Here is a 19,663-nt window from a genome sequence, read left to right on the forward strand (position 1 = left end):
TAATGTGACTTTCAACAGCAAAAACTGCCGTGATTATAAAAATAACCTGAAAACCTTGGGGGGGGGGGGGGGTCTCCCTGATGTGTCATGCTGGATGAGGATTTTCCACAAACTGCTAACCTAAAAGTTGCTGTTGTTAATGGCTTACAAGTAATCTGTAAAGCATTACTAAATGATTTTTTAACCAGTGATAGAGCCATGAATTACCACTTATAAAGCCTTTATCAGAAAATGTTACAGAGACATGCTGGATGTTTTCTTAGTGTTTGAACCTGACAGCCTCTTTGTATTTGCTTTTTGAGCAGGTGAAGGTATACTGTTTAATGCAAAACTGTAGGCCTACACAGACAAAGGTGCTGTGTTGTTTCTGGTTGTGCTGGTTCATAATTCTGGGTTGCTTGGTGTACTATGAACACACTGTTGGATTGCTCATGCTGGGTCAAAGGGGTTTTTAAGGGTTTCATTCACAGCTGACCAGCAGGTTGGATGACTTTGATCCAGCTGCTCCTTCATTCCATTAAGTTATGTATAGAATATACAGGGGTGGACGGTAACAAAGTACATTTACTTGAGTCCTGTACTTAAATACATTTTTTTGTGATTTTTACTCCACTACACCTAAAACACAAAACATTGAACTTTTGACTCCACTAGATTTCTATGAAGTATTCTTACTTTGAAGCAGAGCTTTTAGTCAGAGGAATTAATTTTCTTTCATTTTGAAAATGTGATAGACCATACACTGTGTTCATCACAGGAGAAAAATCCATCACAGCCAACTCCTCCACTGTCAGTCATGTTTGAACCTGTCAGCGTCCTAACGATGGCGACGTTAGATAAAGATGAGGCAGAAGATTCTTCACCAGAGACCATCGTCTGATCTGAGGTCTGTGTTTGAAGCTTTAGAAATAAAGAAAGATTCATCTAGTTTGAAATGTTTGCTGCGTTTACCACGACCAAACTTCATCACTGACTAAAAACAAAATGAAACAATGTCTCCTTTCGTTGATCAGTCAGTGGGTTGTTTCAGAGTCATTAGGTTCTGTAAATGTGTACAACAATGTTTTTAAAATCAAGTACTCCAGTACTTTAACTTTAACTCAAGTAAAAATCTGACTGAAGAACTTTCACTTGTATTGGAGTCATGTTTGACCGAGAGGGTCTGTAGTGTAACTCCAGTAATGAAGCTGTGTACTTCCTCCTCCTCTGATAATATATTAAATTGAAATTTAAATTCGTCGTTGAAAAGAAAATGGGCCAACACACTGTTCTGCACCTGTCCACGTCTGACGTCAGAGCCACGTGTCAAGGTAAGGTGCTGTCCAGGGTGCTGAATCCTGAGCCACCTCTTTCAGCGCGGAGCAGCCACAGCCGCAACAGGTGTGTGTGTCTCTGTGTGTGTCTGTTTGAGTAAAGACTCGGGACATATGGATTGAGAACAACATCAAAACATTTCACAGTTTTACTAAAGAGAGATCTTTTTCAGAAAAGCTGTAAAATCCGACACAAACTTTTTTTCTCTGCTCGCTATGGATCTGCTTCCAGCCCAGGAGGCCGCCAAAATCTACCACACCAACTATGTGAGAAACTCCCGCGCCATCGGCGTCATGTGGGCCGTGTTCACCATCTGCTTCGTCATCATCACCGTGGTGGTCTTCATCCAGCCCTTCTGGATCGGGGACAGCGTCAACACCCCGCAGGCCGGATACTTCGGCCTCTTCCACTACTGCATCGGCAACGCGCTGACCTCGGAGCTCATCTGTAAGGGCAGCGTGCTGGACTTCAGCTCCATCCCCTCTCCGGCCTTCAGGACCGCCATGTTCTTCGTGGGGACCTCCATGCTGCTGATTGTTGGCACCATGGTCTGTTTCAGCTTGTTCTTCTTCTGCAACGCCGGGAACGTCTACAGGATCTGCGCCTGGATGCAGCTGGCCTCGGGTGAGGGAGAGGTGTGAAGCTACAGTTACTCCAGCCTACTTATGTACACCTCCAATTTATGTTTCTTTATACCTCTACTACATTACATTTCAGAGGTTAATACTGTACTTTATACTGGACTATATTTATGTGACAGTATAAGTTACTAGTTAGTTGTTTATATATGACCCATGTTTAAAATCAGATGCATAGTTACCTATTAAAATACCTTAAAGCAGCTAAAACTAACTCCACCAGCTACATTAAAATGCTGCTTACATGTCCATCATGTGCATCAATAATGATAATAATAATAATAAGAGGAAGAAGAAGAAGAAGAAGAAGAATATACACTATGAAATGGTTCATTCTGTTTAACCAAATACATAATTTTGTATAATTCATAGTTTCAGGTCACATTTCATTTGACTAAAAAAGCTTTCAACCCGGTGAAGCTGAGTGACAAATCTATACGATGCTGCTTTACTGTGAAGCTGGATATCAAGTGGGATTTTGATTTCCCCGCTCCCTGAAGGCAGCATGAAATGAGAAGCATCTAAACTCATCTAAATTAAATCAATTGCAAATTGGTTTATCTGCTTGACCTTCATTTTGAATCAATTCCTCAAAAGAAAATCACACTAAAATCTCTAATAGGAATCCCTAAACGATCATCATACTATTAATATTCTGGTATTCTTTTAATTAGGTTTATTTTTTTAGTGTCATAAAGACATTCTGTACAATGAGTTTAAATTGGAGGTTTGAAATGAGTCTGTTTTCATGAGTTAGGGTTAAAATCTTAACTAGGTTCAAGGGTTACCATCTGGGGAGACTTCTGCTTCTTAAAAAAACCTTATATTCTGTTTTAGCATCAGCATGTAATTATCCAAATTATTCTTCTTTACATTTGGTCATGAAAGCACACATCCTGCAAAAAGATCTTTTGAATCTTTACCAAAGTTCTGCATCTTAACGTAAAAAACTCTGAGGGATGAGTGAGACCTGTGCTTGTGATAAACTGAGGTGATAAACTCATGCTGTTGTGAGCCGCCTTCGCACCTCTCTGGTTTCAGGTGCGATGTGTGTCTTTGTTCTTGATGCGCTGTTCTTCACAGTGGAAGCCAATAAAGGATCCAGTTTCCACCCAGACTCTGACACCTCTGATGGTGGATTGGTTACATGTAACAAGATCAGGTGTTGCTGTGTTGTTAACTGATCTAAACTTGCACCTGAAACATACTAGGGCCAAGGAAATTAGCCATATATAGTTGTACATGACAAAGGCCTATATAACCTGTGGTAGAAGAGGTACTCAGATAATGCAACAATGTCAAATTATTACATTACAAGTTAAAATCCTGTGTTGTGTGTGACTGACAGCTCTTTATGGATGAAATTAGATTGTTAATACTGATGCAGCAACAGCATTTTAGTGATGTAGCTGCAGGAGGTGGAGCTAAATCATCTACTTTAGATATAGTCAGGTAGTTTAGCCCAGTGGTTCCCAACCTAAGGATCTGGGGCTGGTTGCACAAAACACCTTAAGTTAAGATGTTCCTTAAAGTCTGAGTTAAGGTTTCCTTAAAATAAAAACAGTTGCATAAAACAACAATTAAAATGTTGAAGTATTTAAGGTTTTCTACTTATCTTACTTAAGAAGTCACTTAAAATCTGTTAAACAATTGAACAAAAGACCATAGCAACCAAAATAAGGAAAAAACTAAAGGTACCTCTGACTCTATCTGAACTGTAACATGAATGAGTTTATGGTGATAAATGAAGAAAATGAACCGATCCCAAGAAGAGTGGGAGAACCCAGTGGAACCCAGTGGAACCCAGTGGAACCCCTTAACGATGAGGAATTACAGGTAGTCAGTCAGTTTATGATTTGTCCTCCCGTCTAGAGTTGGATCCTCTTCTTTCCACAGCGTAATGATTGCTCTGATAGCTGAGATGGCAGCGTACTTCTTTACTGTTACTGTCTTCCCAAAATTGACAACAGGCATCACAAGCTAATGCCAGCACACAAACAGTCTCCATGGAAACGGTAGAATTTTACCGCTGTAAAAATCTCTTTCATTGCTGTAAATTACTTAACCTTTTCCTCAATAAAGGAAACATTTTAAGAGATTCTGTGCAACACCCTTCGGTAACCCCCTCAGCTCAGGAGAAATTAAACATTAAGTGTCATACTTAAGTAGAAAATTTAAGGTGTTTTGTGCAACCGGGCCCAGGCACTTCCAAAGGGTCACAAGATAAATCTAACGGGGTTACTAGATGATTAATGAGGTAGGAACGAAGAAAAAACAAGGTGCTGTGACACACATTTATTTATATCTTCGCATTTTTGTGACGTTTGGAACAATCTGAGGTCTATTTGGGCCTCAAACTGTTATCTAAATGAAAAGACCTGAGAAGTTTAGAGGAGAAATGCCACTTTGTTTGAACTGCTAGCAAACCATAGAAATGTTTTGATGAGGAGCTACAGCTGCTCAGTTTTTTGTGAAGGGTCTCAAGTTTTGGGAACCAATATTTTAACCTTACTGTGTTTTATTTTCTAAGCTTTTTTCAAAATGTAAAATGTTCATTTTAATGTACAGTAACCACTTACTATATCTTTCAAGTAAATGTAGCTGTGTATGAAGTAAAAATGTATAAAGTGACATAAAATGAAAATACCTTTGGCACTTTATTATCATGCTGTATCCTGCAGTTGGGACACCAAAAAAAAAACCTCCCTCATAGTAGAGTAGAGAGTAAGAGCACAGAAGGTTTAATTACCACATTATGCAATTGCCATTTCTGTGTCCTCCCTCCACCACAGCCGCGTTGATGGTGATGGGCTGCATGATCTACCCGGACGGCTGGGACGCTCCTGAGGTGAAGAGGATGTGTGGCCAGAGGACGGATAAGTACAACCTGGGGAACTGCACGGTGCGCTGGGCCTACATCCTGGCTATCATCAGCATCCTGGACGCCCTCCTCCTGGCATTACTGTCCTTCACTCTCGGCAACCGGCAGGACAAACTGCTGCCGGATGACTTTGAGGTGGAGGGAACAGGTGAGTGTTAATGCAAAACAGGTGAAGTCTGAAGGTACGGAACAAAAGCCGGGAAGCAAACATCTCTGCTCTTGAGCTTGGTACGGAGAGTATGAATGCTGGCTGTAGGATTTGTTACGGCAGGCGTTGGCCATATTGTCACAGGATGGAAAAGCAGAGGTGTGTGACAGGGAGTCAAGCATGAACAATACCAGGACTGTGAAACTGAAGCAGCTTAACAACCTTCAAACCTACAAATCATATCAGAGGTTTGAGAATAAAAAAAAGGCTTTTAAGCTTCAAACGTCATTCTTGACCTTGGAAACAGCAATTGACAAAACAATACAACCTCAAGGTCCATTAAGTGGCTATTTTGGAGCTTTTGATCAAATCACATGATCCTCATCAGGTGGGATTTGTGCAGTTGTCATTAAAGTTGTAGATATTCAAAACTCTAACTAATGTCTAACTGCAAACCAAGAGAGAATATGTTTGTTTTTTGGGGTTTTTGCACTTATTTACAGTGTATACTCAATCTTAGCTCAGCTGGACATGTTAATACTGACATCGATAATCATCCCACAGTTAGCTGGGTAGTTGTTTTTTTTGTTTATCATGTGGTCTTTTGTGAGATCTACTTTTTAGAAGCGGTGAAAATTTACTTTATAACATTTAATGTGTATTGCTGAAGAATTGGATTATGTAAGAATTGGGCCTACAGACAATTTTGTATGGATTATTTCAATTCAGTTTTATTGAAATTTTTATTTACTTAATCTTTAGAAGCTACAAGCCAAAACATCCGCTCATTAAGTCTAAGCTGCATGTTCGTCATTATAAAATACTCCTGCTTTCTTTGTAAATCATTGATCTTCTCCCTTTAGTGTAACTTCGGTATGATGACGGTTAGGAGCCAGCAAAGACCTAGCATCTTAAATCCAGAAGATACAGATATCTATAAGAGCATATTTTACTCTTTTACAGAAAACCCTTGATGGGCACACGGACCACAGGAACAGTGTGATTCAGGTCCACTTCGACGACATTCAAGGTTCAAGACAAGCAACTTGAAATTCCATGACGCAGATCAAACTCTTCATATTTCTTGCCTTTTTTTTTTTGTTTTCTCTTTTATGTTTTTAAGTCATAGTGATATACGTTTGGTTAATTGGAATTTTGTAGTCTTTTACTGCTTCATAAACCCAAGAATAATATCCTATTGCAGTTAGCTTCTATACGTCTATATGTCAAATAGCTAATAAACTCAGAAAAACAAGCCTGACACAGTCATTTTGTATCGTATGAACATCTGTTTTATTGTATGGTGTGTTTATTTTGTGTTTGTTTTACAGTCTTGTAAAGTTGACAGCTCACACAAAGTCTATACTCTTGAATGATGTAAATTTTGTTTATACCTAGGCCTCAACAGATACATAGGTTACTTTGAAATGATCGATTTTGAGACACCATTACATAACATCAGATCTCACCATCTCTATGGTAAAAACATTGACATTATTGAACAGTTGGCCATACATACAACTGAACTCGAACACATCATCCATACGCTTTTATTAAAACACAGCTACCCAGCTAAATAATTTTAGCTAAGATATAAGATTTGTTAGAAACTGTACATAACTGTAATATACATAAAGGCAAACTCTTTGGTACAGATATATACAGTTAATTTTCACTTCTTTTTTCCTTTAAATTGGGCTTAAAATGTGGTCTTGTTGAAATCTTTAAAACACTATATTCCTCAACTGTAATGGGTGTATGAGAATACCAGCCTCCCATGAGAATGAAAGATCTCATTTATTATAATTCACTAACCACACTACATACCAGGTGATAACGGATTTGTTATGGCTAAACAATATGACCTACTTTATCAGACAGTGAACGTCTCAGTCAGAAACTAGAGCCTGTCTGGAGAAATGCTGTTAACATTACCACAGTCAGTGTAAATGTCAGCCCAGTGTGCAACTTCCTATCCCTACTTTACAAATACAAAATGCATACCTTACAGGTGTAATATAAGATAAAGTAATTCTTTTAAAAAAAAAAAAGAAAAAAAAAAAAGAACACAGCACTAATGAAAACGTATGAAGAAAGTGAGAGCGAGTCCTTTTTAAAGGGGACATAAATGACCAATAAAGGCTACATATCCTTGGTTTGTTTGGGTTTTAGTGCAGGAGTGTAACAAACAAGGATGAGTCACTAGCAGTACAATAACAGGTTTGCTTGGTTGGATGGGTGAACGGAGCACAGCAGTTGGAGCCAACATAACCACAAAGAAATACAATCCACTGGATTCCTGACGTCATCACACCGAGAGAAGAACCAACGAATACAAAGCAAACATACACAGAAGCATTAGCTCAATAACAAGAACATAAGAAATCCAAAAAAACAAACAAAAAAGAAACAAAAAGAGAAATAAATATTCATCTGATATGCCCAAACTGGAAAGTGATCTGTTGCAGTCTCTGGAGAAAGTGAGAGGGAGGGGAGGTGCAAGGGCTGGAAGACTCCACTAGAGGGCGAGCCATGGGTGGCGCAAGCACTCTGCGGCTGTGGCTCTCTTTTCAGGGATCAGCTCCAACATGGGAATCAGGAAGTCAGTGAAGCACTCGGCTTCTTCACGGGGCCACTCGTACTTGTCGATGAGCACCTCCAGCAGTCCCCACGGCTTCAGCTTTGTGATGTGTTTCAAATCCCCTGCACACACACACACACACACACACACACACAACGCTGTATCAGAGCCATGCAGGAACAAAACACGACACTTTACAACATGAACTCTCTGCAACAAGATAGTAAAGTCTATGAAACATCAAGCAGTCTTAATATCTTGATATTACATATAGGAAATATTATATCTTTTTAACTGTAAGTGTGTCTTCCAAACTGGAATTTCTTTTGTTCCATTCAATGTTTTAAAAGGTTTTTACCAATAGAATTTAAAATAACAAAAGTTATACACAACACTAGAGTATGATCCTAGGGACAGGAAACTCTCACTCTCAAGACATCCAACCTTGACTCTGGCACTTTTTGTTTTACCTTTCTTGGTGAAAAAATCCTTGGAATATTTGCCGGTCATTATTAGTTTGCGTGGGACACTCCCCAGCAGCTCAATGATCAGCGCTATATGGTCTACACGGCAGTAAAAGGAGAAGGAAAGACAGACAAGACAAACAACAGATTCATCAGACAGTGTCCCAGTCACAGGCCCAGCTCTGGGTGTGTGGATGGAGGGCTGGGGAAGAGCAGGGTCAGGCTGATGGTTCGCACACATGGGCCAGATTGTTGCGGAGGTCGGCGTGCACAGACCGACGGTTAGAAATCAAGGTATCGAACATGACCATCAGACATTACACGAGCTGGAAGGTTCTTCTGTCAAGAATCAACAGCAGACAGGGGACGGGACACATATTCCCAATGCAGATGTGCTCTGCGGTCAGCCGTCAAGTGAGGCACCTGTTCATATACTTCAAAGCAAAAAAATTCAGCTTCTCCCATCAAGTTAAAAGAAATGTTTTATCTGTTATTTAAATCTGTTGAAGCCATTGATATCACAGCTTCATCCTCATTTTTACAGAATCATTAATGGGCCCAGCAACATCTGCCTTCCACACATGTTCTTGAGCGTGACACTGAATGCCGACCGACTCCTGAGCCTGGGACCCCTTATGGATGAGACATTTCTCCCAGGGTGTGAGATACATATCATAATGTTGAAATACGTACGAACACTTGCATTTTTTGACGTCACTAAAAACATTTTATAATCTGAAACTTTAGACCTGTAATGCAACAAAGTTCAACCATTTTTCTGTGACTTAATATTTCTATCAGATAAAGTTAAATGTATTTGATAAAATTCGTTTATCACACCACTCCTGTGGCTCTTACACTCAAACTCCCCTGTGGAGGAATAAAGTCAAGAGAAGTTCTCCCAACAGGGATCAATAGTGTCAAGTATCCAGCCAAGTCCTCTGGCTACAACTGAAGAGGTACTGAATGTACCTCTGCCAGGCAATCTTTGGCAGAACTACTGACACTCGAATCAATGTCTGATGGCACTGTTCAAAGTAAAAGACATTTATTGGTCTGCACTGACTATTTTGTCCACTAGCCTGCACACACCAACAGCAGATCTGAATGCGCCGATGGAAACCTTGACCCTTCTCCCAGCCGTCCACCACTGTTCCCACAGCGGGCCACAGACAGAGGGGTGGCATACCTCTCTTGGTGAAGTATTCCTGTGAGTATTTCCCACTCAGAGCATAGTGACGAGGGATTTTACCGAGCAACTCAATCATGAGAGCAAGATGGTCTGGAAATGAGGCACATCAGAGGAGGAGAGGGAAGAAAGGGAAATCACGGAGAAACCGTTTTGGACAAAGGAGAGGAGATGGCAAATGGGAGGGGAGATAGGAGAGGGGATGGCAAACAGTCATGTGGAACAATGTATTAGAAACAATGGATGATGACAGCCTAGTATGACAAAAAGCACAGGTATGGGAAGCCTGTATTATTTTTTTCACATTTACAAACATTTCAACACATGTTGGCCATTCGGTTTCATACATGAAAACAAACTGAGTCTGACTGAAAATGAAGCTTAAAGCACGGCCGAGAAAAAGCCAATCGCACTAAAATGTGTACAGCATGTACTGGAGTCTCAATACAGGATGAGTAAAATACCCAATCAAAGACCGCCACACAACGGTGAAAAGCAGTGGTAGAACAGTAAGCAACAGACTCATGCTTATATGTGCTGTAGGTGAAAACTCGATTCACAGCTGCAGGACACGAGCCAGTGAACTAAAGGTTGAATCTCAGCACATACCTGACCTGCCGCAGCAGAGTCAAGTCAGTACAGACACCTCAAGCTATGCAGCAAGCCAACATTAACATAAAGCAAGCGTAAAGAGGAGAACAAGGAAGCGTGGAGAGTGAGTGATGAGGAGATGAAGAAAGGCGAGTGAGGAAATGAAGTGATGGCCCCGTCTCCAGTGCGCCAGAAAATGTGGTTTTGAGGTGTTAGAGAGGACATAAACACAGGAATATTGGTACTCATCATCACATGATTCACATCTGCATATCTTCCAAATTTGAGACCATTTGAAATCACTGTAATGGAGTACCTCATTTAAGTGTTAACGCTGTGAAATTGAAAGCAGAGTGCACTGCAACTTACTGTGCAAACTGCACATTAATGTGCAGTGAAGATCCCTACTTGCCATGCTCACTGTGAAACTCTTAGTATATGTATTTAATCGTTTAAATAATTCACGATGACAATAAAGCTCCAATATAACAAGACAAACATCATGAAGCTTTTCACACTAGCAACTGTTAAAAGTTACCTACAGTGCTAAAACCCTCTTACCAGTGACGCACATATTTCAGAAACACTACTAAATATAGCACTTAGGATTAATGCTGCGGAATTATAACAGGATAAAACGGAAAATGGACAGGAGGAAGAAATCCCAGCAATACCTTCATCCCTGGAATAATCTTCCCCAGAATGTGGTTCAAACAAGTAGTCCCCTGTGGCGAGCTCAAAGGCCTGAGGAGACAAGACAATCATCATCAACACAGGAAAAGACATTGTATGAAGGAAAATGTTAACTTCCTCCCACCACTTTCTACACTCTCATAATGCTAATGAAGTCTTAAACGTACATTGGACTATAATTTTTTCTTAGGTTTTGATACAATGCAAGTTGATTGTCGTCGCAATCTCTCACCATGCAGGCTGTGCTCCATATATCAGCCGGTGTGCTGTATCCAGCACCAATGAGCACCTCTAAGGACCGGTACTGCCGTGTCTGTATATCTTCTGTAAAGTGCTTGTGCTGAGAGAGGGAAACAAAGGAGAAGAAACAAATAATAAGATTCTATAACATGGCTATGTAACACAGCTAAGAGACTGCATCCTGTTATAATGGGAGAAGCACAGTATACACAAGAACTATAAATGCACGGAGAATCTAGAGAACTGTGCCAAACTGTGCCAAACTGCACCTGCCATTTTACATCAAAACAAACAATATACCATATAAAAACAAAGGAGATAGGAGATTGAAGTATTTCTATTTTGGTATCAAGATGACACTGGATGTGTCCCTTGCAGCAAGGCTTCATCCCTAATCAGGAAATCCCTCAGGTCATTAGCAGACTACTCACCACCCAGCAGGCATTTCCCAAGTCTGCAATCTTGACCTTGATCTTGTCTGCATTGAGTGGCTCAAGGGGGTTAACTAGCAGGGATCCTGCTGTTAGCTTCCCTGCATTGGAGCAGAGAGAGAGACAGACAGATAAGGATGGGCTGAAAATCTCATAAACAAAAAGTTTGACAATCAATATTTCAAAGTTCACATGGCTGAGCCTTAATTAAACTTTCAAAGCAGCCCAGCCAGAGCAAACAGTTCAGACAAAACCTTTTTGCAGTTTGTAGATTTGCTGGTTTTGACTGACTGACCGTTTCTCAGGCTTTCCTGGGTTCTATATTCATAGTCAGGCCCATCCTCTCCCTCCTCCTGCAAAAGGCTTTGCTCCAGCTCTCCTTCTTCCAGCCCAGCAGGAAGGTGTCGTTCAGTAACTCCGCTGCCGTGAGCGCCCCTGCCTTCAGTCTCAGTGTCCAGCTCGTGGAGATCGGCAAAGTCCACACCGTTGGGGATGGTCTGGACAGGAAACTCCTTGTGTTGTTGTTCCTCCTGACTGACACATTTCTCCGAGGGCTCTGAATTGCCATTGTGTTGGTCTTCGTCCGTCCACTGGGACTGTCTCTGCTCCACCTCTACATGGCCATTACAGTTCACCTCCGACAGCCCCTCTGGTCCCACCCTCATGAGGTCTGCAAGCACACTGCTCTCTGCCAGTGTAAGAACAGGAAAGGTGACAATTCTTTTTTTTTTCTTTTTTTAAATAACTCATACCAGGAATTTTATCACTGTATTAACACCACAACAGTAATAAAAGTAAAGCACATATACTTGTTGACTTCTTACCCCCTTTTTCCTCATTTCCTAGCTCCTGAAGAGACACCTGTCTGAGAGGAGCACACACCCGTCCCTTTGGAGACTGTGGATCATCGTCTTCATCATCTTCCTCCTCTCTTGTCTCTGTGGTCTTTTCCATTTCCTCCAGATCCAGGATGCACTTTTCCAACAGCTCCGCCTGACGCTTCTGCTTCTTTTTTAATTTCTTCTTCTTATTCTTCGACATTTTTACTGTCTGTCAGAGATGAACACAGGAAATAAGAGGAAGCTCTCCTTGACAGCCGCGTATTGTTGGGACTGCTTAAAACGTATGTTACACTGAAAAGGGTTGTACCTGTTTTGGAGCAGGTGCTGTGCTTACTGAAAAGAGAATATGAGATGAGTACAAACTGTTATCAAACTCATCAATGTATGTGAAACGCGCGCGTGTGTGTGTGTGTGTCTCATACTTGCTGAACCAGAGGGAGGAGGTGCCCCAGCCCTCTGCCACTCTGTGGCCTCTGCTGCGAGCTTGCGGACATAAGGCTCATCGACACTCATCAGGATGTTCTCTGGCTTGATGTCTGTGTGGATGATCTGACACTTTGTGTGCAGGTAGTCCAGGCCTTGGAGAACCTAGAAAATGAATGCATGGGAGATGATTAACTGACTGTCAAACATTGTCAACATTTGGGCTGAACTGAAATACAAACTTTTTAATATTCCAATGTCTCTGTTTCAACGTATTCTCTAAGTCTCTTTTGGTTTTCCTCACAGTTAAAATATATGGAAGAAATGGTTGATACACTTGTACATCATAGGGACAGAAATGCAGTCAATGTAAGCAAACGAAAAATAAAATCTTTAGAATAATTTACAATGTAAAATCAATTATCCGAGCATAAATAAAGAGTAATACTTAGTGGCAATGTGTGTCTGCGTATACATTTCAATATTACTAAATCAGTTCCTCGTTCAATCATGACAAAAGCTCCTTGGCTCTTTACAATTCTGTCATGTTAAGAGGCAGGTTTGACTTGCTCACTGTTTGTATTTTCAATCATCACAACATGCTCTGCCCTGACTGGTTCCCACCCATCACACAGCCTGGAGGCTACATGGCAAAGTAATGACTGCACCTTCACCATGAATCACCTGCATTCGAAACTGTGAATTCCGTGTTACCTGTCTTATGATGCTCTTCACACACGGCAGGGGCAACCCTTGGTAATTGGACTTTATTATCCACTTTAATAAATGATGCCCCAACACCTCAAAAACCATGCAGACATCTGAAGATCACAGCAGTCAAGATAGTAACGATGAAATACAAGAAAAGTCAAACTAAAAACTCATCAGCAGAGAATTACTAAACATGTCAAGGTCCTGTGGTCACTCACTTACACGAGGAGTAGCATTATTTATACTGAAAAGAGGGCAGGTCATGAGAGTGCAAACACTACAGTGTTGTTAGGGAGTCTCGTATTACAGCTATAGCTGTCCCTGTGGCATTCGCGGGATCTTATGCAGCCAAAGTGTTGTGATAGGTGGAGGTCTGTCTAGGACATACAAAGGTTCCATTTAGTCCAGCCGACACCTGCTGTCTACTTTGTTACTTGTACACTGCTTTCCAGCTAAATTTGACACCAATAATTCTTGACCTGAAAGAGTATTTTCTAAGAATTAATAAACTTTCTTTTCTACTCTGAGTCATGAAAGACAAGGAAGCAATTTGCATTATTTGGCTGTAAAGGATACGAGTTCCATTGACACCAGAGATCTTGAAGTCATCTAGCAGCTGGACCACCATCTCCCGCTTGGGGTCATCGGGGTCTGAGTTTCTTACCTGAGGACAAAGAAAGGGAACAATACAATCAAAATAGTGAGGATTTAAATTTACCAATATCTGACCGGACCAATAGAGGATCGGCATGTCTCTTCATCTGTAACCATGTAACACTGCTTAAACACACATGCCCAACATGCTGAAAGTTGTACTGTACATTCAGTCACACAGCGTGTAGACTCTGTCATGACTTTTACTGGAAACAAGTGAAAGCCATAGCTCAGCAACTTACAGATCTGAGGAGTTTGATCTCATCCACTGCTGTCTCTGTGTAATGCTCTGCACTCTTCACCACCTTCATTGCAACAAACCTCTTCACCCTGCAACCACAGACCAAGTGACGTTTGCTAACAGGAAGCACCGAAAAAGGTCATACTATAACAGTCTCAGAGTCATCTTTGTTATCCAACTTCAGGTGTCAAAAACAAAATAGTGCACTAAGAATATGGAGTAAAGCGTTTCTCATACTGGATGTCCCAGGCGAGCCACACGGTGGAGAAGTGTCCCCAGCCCAGTTTCCGGATAACGTGGTATTTTCCGTTGTAAAGGTCTCCCACTTTCACATGGTGGTAACCACCTAGAACAGAAGAAAATGCACATCGACTAAATCAACACACTCAAATGTTTCAGTCTGGTTATCCACAATAAGTGTGTATGTGTGTGTAAACATATAGAGTAAGACAAGACTCACCTTTGCAGTAGTCATTAGGATCCTCCTGCTCCTCATCATCAGAGCCGAGAATCTCCTCAGGTTCCTCGGGCTCCTGGGGTGAGGCCTCTAGCTGGGGTTGCTGTCGAGATCTGGGATTGGCTGGCTGCCTGATGGACAAGCACACCAACCATTATAGACTTCATTAAGAACGCAGTCCCTAACATATTCTTTCTTGCCTGAGTACATAAGTCCTTTGAGCATTAACATTTGCAGCACCTCTTACCAATTACCTGTCATTTAATTATAGAAATGCATTCCTATTTAACAAATGTTTCACAAGGGTAACAGACATGTTTCACTTCTTTTCAGGAGTGTGTTAACAGTTAACCTTCATCAGCCTCCACACTATCAATTTACTAACACTCAAATCTTATCTTTAAACCTGTGAACTTGTGACTGGTTGTTAATTTGAATCGTCACATGGGAATTAAGTTGAAAGCTCTGGTGTACCTGCTGTGTCTTGATTCGGCCTCGATGTCACCAAAAGAAAGCTTTGTAAGTTTCTGTCCTGGTCTAACCAACTGAATTTAAGCTACACTATTCATTTAAATACATTTTAAACACCATTCCATCATTTGAATGACTTTGAACTTCCACATAAACTCAGACAAAAACAGGTTTTTCCAAAGCTAATCTACATGGCTGGTTTTGGCAGATTTTTATTGATATGTACCTTTTTTTAAACATATAAACACAAACAAACAACAGCTTGATAGAGGCTGTAAAAAGCAATGCAAGCAAATACACCTTCGGCCTTTTAAGTGCTGCTGATTATTGAAAGAAGCATCTGTATTTTTACATCTTGCTCATGCAGGCCATGAGAAGAAAAATCCTATCAAAACCCTCCTGCCACAGCAGATCCACGCTGACCATCGTCCTTCCACAGATATCACACTTAAAGACACTAAAGCATAGGAAACACTTAAGGAAGTCTTTGCTGCAGGTGACATTTCTTAATGCCAGCTATTCAGCTGTCCACACATGTCTGAATAAGAACGGCTTTACTAATTTTACTGCAGGTCCATTTTAGGCCAAGTGTCTGCTGTGTATCTGTATCATGTATGAAAATATAAACACTGCTGAATCAGGACTTCACTACGTGGTATATAATAAATCACTGGGGTCAGAGGCAAGAAAGCTAAACTGCAGCTGAATTAAAAAGAGAATGCATCATCATTAAGAAAAAGATAAGGGTAGGAGCCTGTGCGCCACTGGTGTCCCACAATTACAGAGCAATTATTTTGTCATTATGTCAGGCTGTCAGATGGAAGCGACAAAGTCCAACGAGAACAAGCCATAGAAGACTGAACTAAAACTAAGACCTTAATAAAATAATATCAAGAGTATAGCTCAAAGTTTTGTAGACTATTATAGAGAAATGCTAGACCCATACATCATATTTTATTGCACAAAAAGTCTTGACACCCCCCCCCCCCAAAAAAAAAATTGACAAGAAAGTGTCAGTGCACGATTAATGACTGGGATGTGGCACATGAAGAATGGGCTCGGCCTGAAATGAATATTAAATTATAGGTTCACTGTGTGCAGACTTTTTTCATCTGTATTCACTGATGTTTTGACCATAATAGCAGCTAAAAAATGATCAAAGCAGAAAGCAGGCATCACAGGACAACAGGGTGGTCTAGGGTAATATATAGGGAGAATGTACTTCACATTTTGAATGAGATCTTTTTTATCCTTCGTTTGAGGTTTCATTAATTTAGTCATTCAAATCTTTGTGAAATATAAATATAATGGTTCCGGCATTTCAACCAAGCACAACAGGGTAATTTGACAGCCAATGTGTAAGATCAAAAATGTATTGGTCTTATAACGAAAGCTCAGAACATCCTCAATCACAGAAAACCATATACACTAATTTTCTGTAGTAATAAAAAACATATTTATATACAAGCATTTGGTCTCTGTATGTATATATATGACAACCTATAATCTGTGTTTGCCAACAGTTCAGTTGCTAATATTAACTTGAAAGCCAAACAGCCTGATGTTACTTCCTCCGCAGAGGAGATTAAGGCTGCTCATCATTATGGGAGCCAAGAGAGCTGAGATCACATTCAAATAAATTCCAAAACTGGTCTGTAGTGTCTCACAAATGGGCTGCTGGTTTCCACATAATCTGCAAATTCATTCCTGACACAGTTATTCGAAGCAAAAAGCTTTTAAGCATGTTTGTGCACCAATGACAGAACAAACAGCTGCAATTAATTACTGAATTATTTTAACTGAATTTAGACTTTCTAATGATGGCTTTTCCATTTAAAATAAATTTGCTACTCGTGAATTACTGCAATTCTTGTAATAATTATAACACATTTGTAGGAGGCAATCGGAATTGGTACTAATAATGAATATATGCAGTTCTCATACTCACAGCTCATTACCTATCGAAGAATGAAGACAGGGCTGAACCAAGGGAATATCATTACTTAAATGCGGAGCCAGACACAATTCCAATTAGTCATTTCAAGAAGAAAAAAAAACAAAACACGGTTGCACTTTTGAGTGAGAGGTCCAACTTTTGGTTCTCATTACTTTCGGTGTGAAGGCAAGTGTGTGGTCTAATTTTTAAGTCGTTCTGATACACGTTTCCTCGGAGAATCTTACATTAAACCGATATTTATTTTGACAACTGATTCAGAGCTATATCCGGTTCACTCCGCTGTGTCCACAAGAAGACTGAGTGTTTACTGCTCGTCTTTATATAAATGGTGCTCAGTATGCAAGGATGACTGTGGCATGTAACAGTACTGCTTTAAATTATATCTTGTTTGTTAGTATCAGATAATTCTTAAGCCTGATGGACATACAAGTTTCAGCCATGAAAATAACACTATCAGGAGATGACTATCTGCAATAGTGCTGTTTTCAGTGAAACACCATGCTTCGGTGGGCTGATGTGGGCTTCTTCATTCTCTCGTTTTAAATATAGCACAGGCTGTTATGCAACACTCCAGAGGATGCCACTGATGGCATGATTAGTAGATTGTTAGGTACACCAAAACAATCAGTATTGGAGATCAAGGCTGGAACAGTCTATTTTCATCCCTGTTTGTTGCATTATCTTAATGCAATCATTCATAAACTATGTTGATACTAGGGTTTAGCCCTCTGGTACTTTATTTCACAGTACATGCAGGCAGCTTACAACTTGCATCAAAATGACTGTCCGATGCTTTATGGATATGGCTACTGCTCTTACAGGAGCCCTATGAAAAAACTATAGAAACCAACCCTGTGTGTGCAATCTCATGATCCAGCTCAGATTATGTTAATAGGTCTTTTACTTCTTCATCTCTGCATCATGCACAGACCAAAATATGAGTGCAAACGTGCACCCAAGGACCTTTTGTCAGTTTCACATTTAAATGTTGGGACCATGTAGAGACAACACATGTGTCAAGACTCACTTTTTGCTGGTCTTCTTTGCTTTCGCCCTCTTCTTCCTCGCCTGCAGTGCCAGAACTGTCAGAAGAAACCAGTGACACATTATTTTTGCCTTTGTCAATAGCTGCCGTTTGATCTCCACCTCACACAGAAGACAAAAAAACAACATCATTTTACACTGTCTGATGTAAATGACACAACTACCTCGCCTTACAGCTCATAAACTCATGTCATTATGCGCTGTGGTGTATCATGTTTGCAAAAACCAGCATCTAAATCACAACTGCGGTGCATCTGTCACCCAGTTTGATACTGGAAACCATCTAACGTTAAGTTACATCAATAAGCTACCCACATAGGTAACCGTTCATCTCCAGACTGCACCGTTTGTGTGGCATGAAGTAGTCTCACACACTCGGGTGGCTAGCTGGTCGGTTAATACAGAACCAGCTGGTGAGTGTTGTCGGTGTTTTAGCTTGTGTATTAAACGGAAAGAGCTAGAAAGCTGGACGTAGCTCGCTAATCCTGACATGTCCCATTGAAGCTAAAGCTAACGTCTGGAGAGCTAACGCAGCTCGCCCCAGCTCAACAGTGCGTGACAGACGCGTTCAATTAAACCACCATCTGAATGGATGCAGCTCGGCTAAACTTTACATTTGTGACACCCACTGCAGTGTAGACCCACACAAACACACACAGACACGGGCTAACGCTGCTCACACAGTATGCGGAGTGTCGGTGTAAAGATTTACCTTTCCTCTCCATGTTGGCTGGACCCGTAGCTTAGCCGTTAGCTACACCACCAGTGATCGAATGTTCCACGCATGCGCACCGGCTCGTTTCGCTCAGGGTCTCCACCTGATCATCAAAACATCTTCATGGACTTTACTGCACTGGACCTGCGGGCAGCAGACTACATGGACGGTTAGGGAGGCCCCTGTGTGCTAATGTTTGCTGTTGGGCCCCTAGTATGCTTATTTGGTAAACACCACTTTATTTAGAAAGATGTACCATGTAAGCACACCACCTCTCTGCAAGACAGATCCTGAAATGAGCTAAATCACCTGCAGGGCCTGCCTTGATATTGTACTTAAGTGGTTCAAATTCTTAATTTAATTAATTTACCAAAAACTAAACCAACGTGCAGTGCATCTGGGAGTTCTGGGGCCCCTAGGCAGCTGCCCACTTTGCTCAATTGGTGAATATTTTTAGGTGCCCAACCTTCAACAGAAGCAAGCAGAAACAAAATGAACGAAAACAAATGTATGGTACCTCATACAAATGCATTATATCAGACATAAACTGAACAAATTAAACATTTAATTCATTAATAACTTAAATAAGTCTCATGCTGAATGTAGGTATTTAACAAAAACTGCTGTGTCAAATGACTAATATACTCAGTTTATTAGGTGCACCTAGTTAAAACTAATGCAGTCTAATGCAACAGTCCTGCAATAAATCCTCCTTCATGAAGTTTTTAATGTTCAGTTTTCACTGAAACTTTCAGGGAGGTGTTTGGTCCCCACCATGCTCATATTTTCTGCAGCTGTAGCTGTATGATCATTTTGGAGGATGTAGTGTGTGGTGCTGTTGAAATGTTTTGCATTATACAAAGAGTTGATTGTGTTATTTAGTCTTCCCTCACTGGACAAAATAATAGAAACACCTGTCAGTGTAATGCAATACAGCTGAGTGTATGCAAACATGTATTATACTCTACATTCATCTGT

At 40.7% G+C, this 19,663-nt stretch overlaps 2 protein-coding genes across 3 annotated transcripts; one reads left to right on the top strand and one right to left on the bottom strand.

Moving 5' to 3' along the window:
* The first annotated feature begins 1,358 nt into the window (after positions 1-1,358).
* On the top strand, positions 1,359-6,103 carry lhfpl5b (LHFPL tetraspan subfamily member 5b). The gene is made up of 3 exons (XM_056385205.1): positions 1,359-1,938; positions 4,745-4,981; positions 5,945-6,103. Exons 1-3 carry the CDS (start codon positions 1,530-1,532, stop codon positions 5,953-5,955), a joined length of 657 nt encoding a protein of 218 aa, XP_056241180.1. The 5' UTR covers positions 1,359-1,529; the 3' UTR covers positions 5,956-6,103.
* Positions 6,104-6,250: 147 nt separating this feature from the next.
* On the bottom strand, positions 6,251-18,801 carry srpk1a (SRSF protein kinase 1a). Of its 2 annotated transcripts, none has more exons than XM_056385203.1 (16): positions 18,683-18,801; positions 17,954-18,008; positions 14,502-14,629; positions 14,279-14,387; positions 14,043-14,130; positions 13,723-13,810; positions 13,150-13,256; positions 12,435-12,600; positions 12,320-12,345; positions 11,995-12,220; positions 11,466-11,858; positions 11,171-11,271; positions 10,732-10,839; positions 10,481-10,550; positions 9,216-9,308; positions 6,251-7,684 (listed from the first exon to the last, which is right to left on the bottom strand). In XM_056385203.1, exons 1-16 carry the CDS (start codon positions 18,693-18,695, stop codon positions 7,500-7,502), a joined length of 1,956 nt encoding a protein of 651 aa, XP_056241178.1. In that variant the 5' UTR covers positions 18,696-18,801; the 3' UTR covers positions 6,251-7,499. The 2 variants fall into 2 exon arrangements, with proteins under 2 accessions (XP_056241178.1, XP_056241179.1); XM_056385204.1 differs by lacking the exon at positions 9,216-9,308 and adding an exon at positions 8,033-8,125 and having other exon boundaries at positions 18,683-18,800.
* Between the last annotated feature and the right edge of the window lie 862 nt (positions 18,802-19,663).

The sequence above is a fragment of the Seriola aureovittata genome, chromosome 9 (genome assembly GCF_021018895.1).
Source record: "Seriola aureovittata isolate HTS-2021-v1 ecotype China chromosome 9, ASM2101889v1, whole genome shotgun sequence".
Taxonomy (NCBI): Eukaryota; Metazoa; Chordata; class Actinopteri; order Carangiformes; family Carangidae; genus Seriola; species Seriola aureovittata.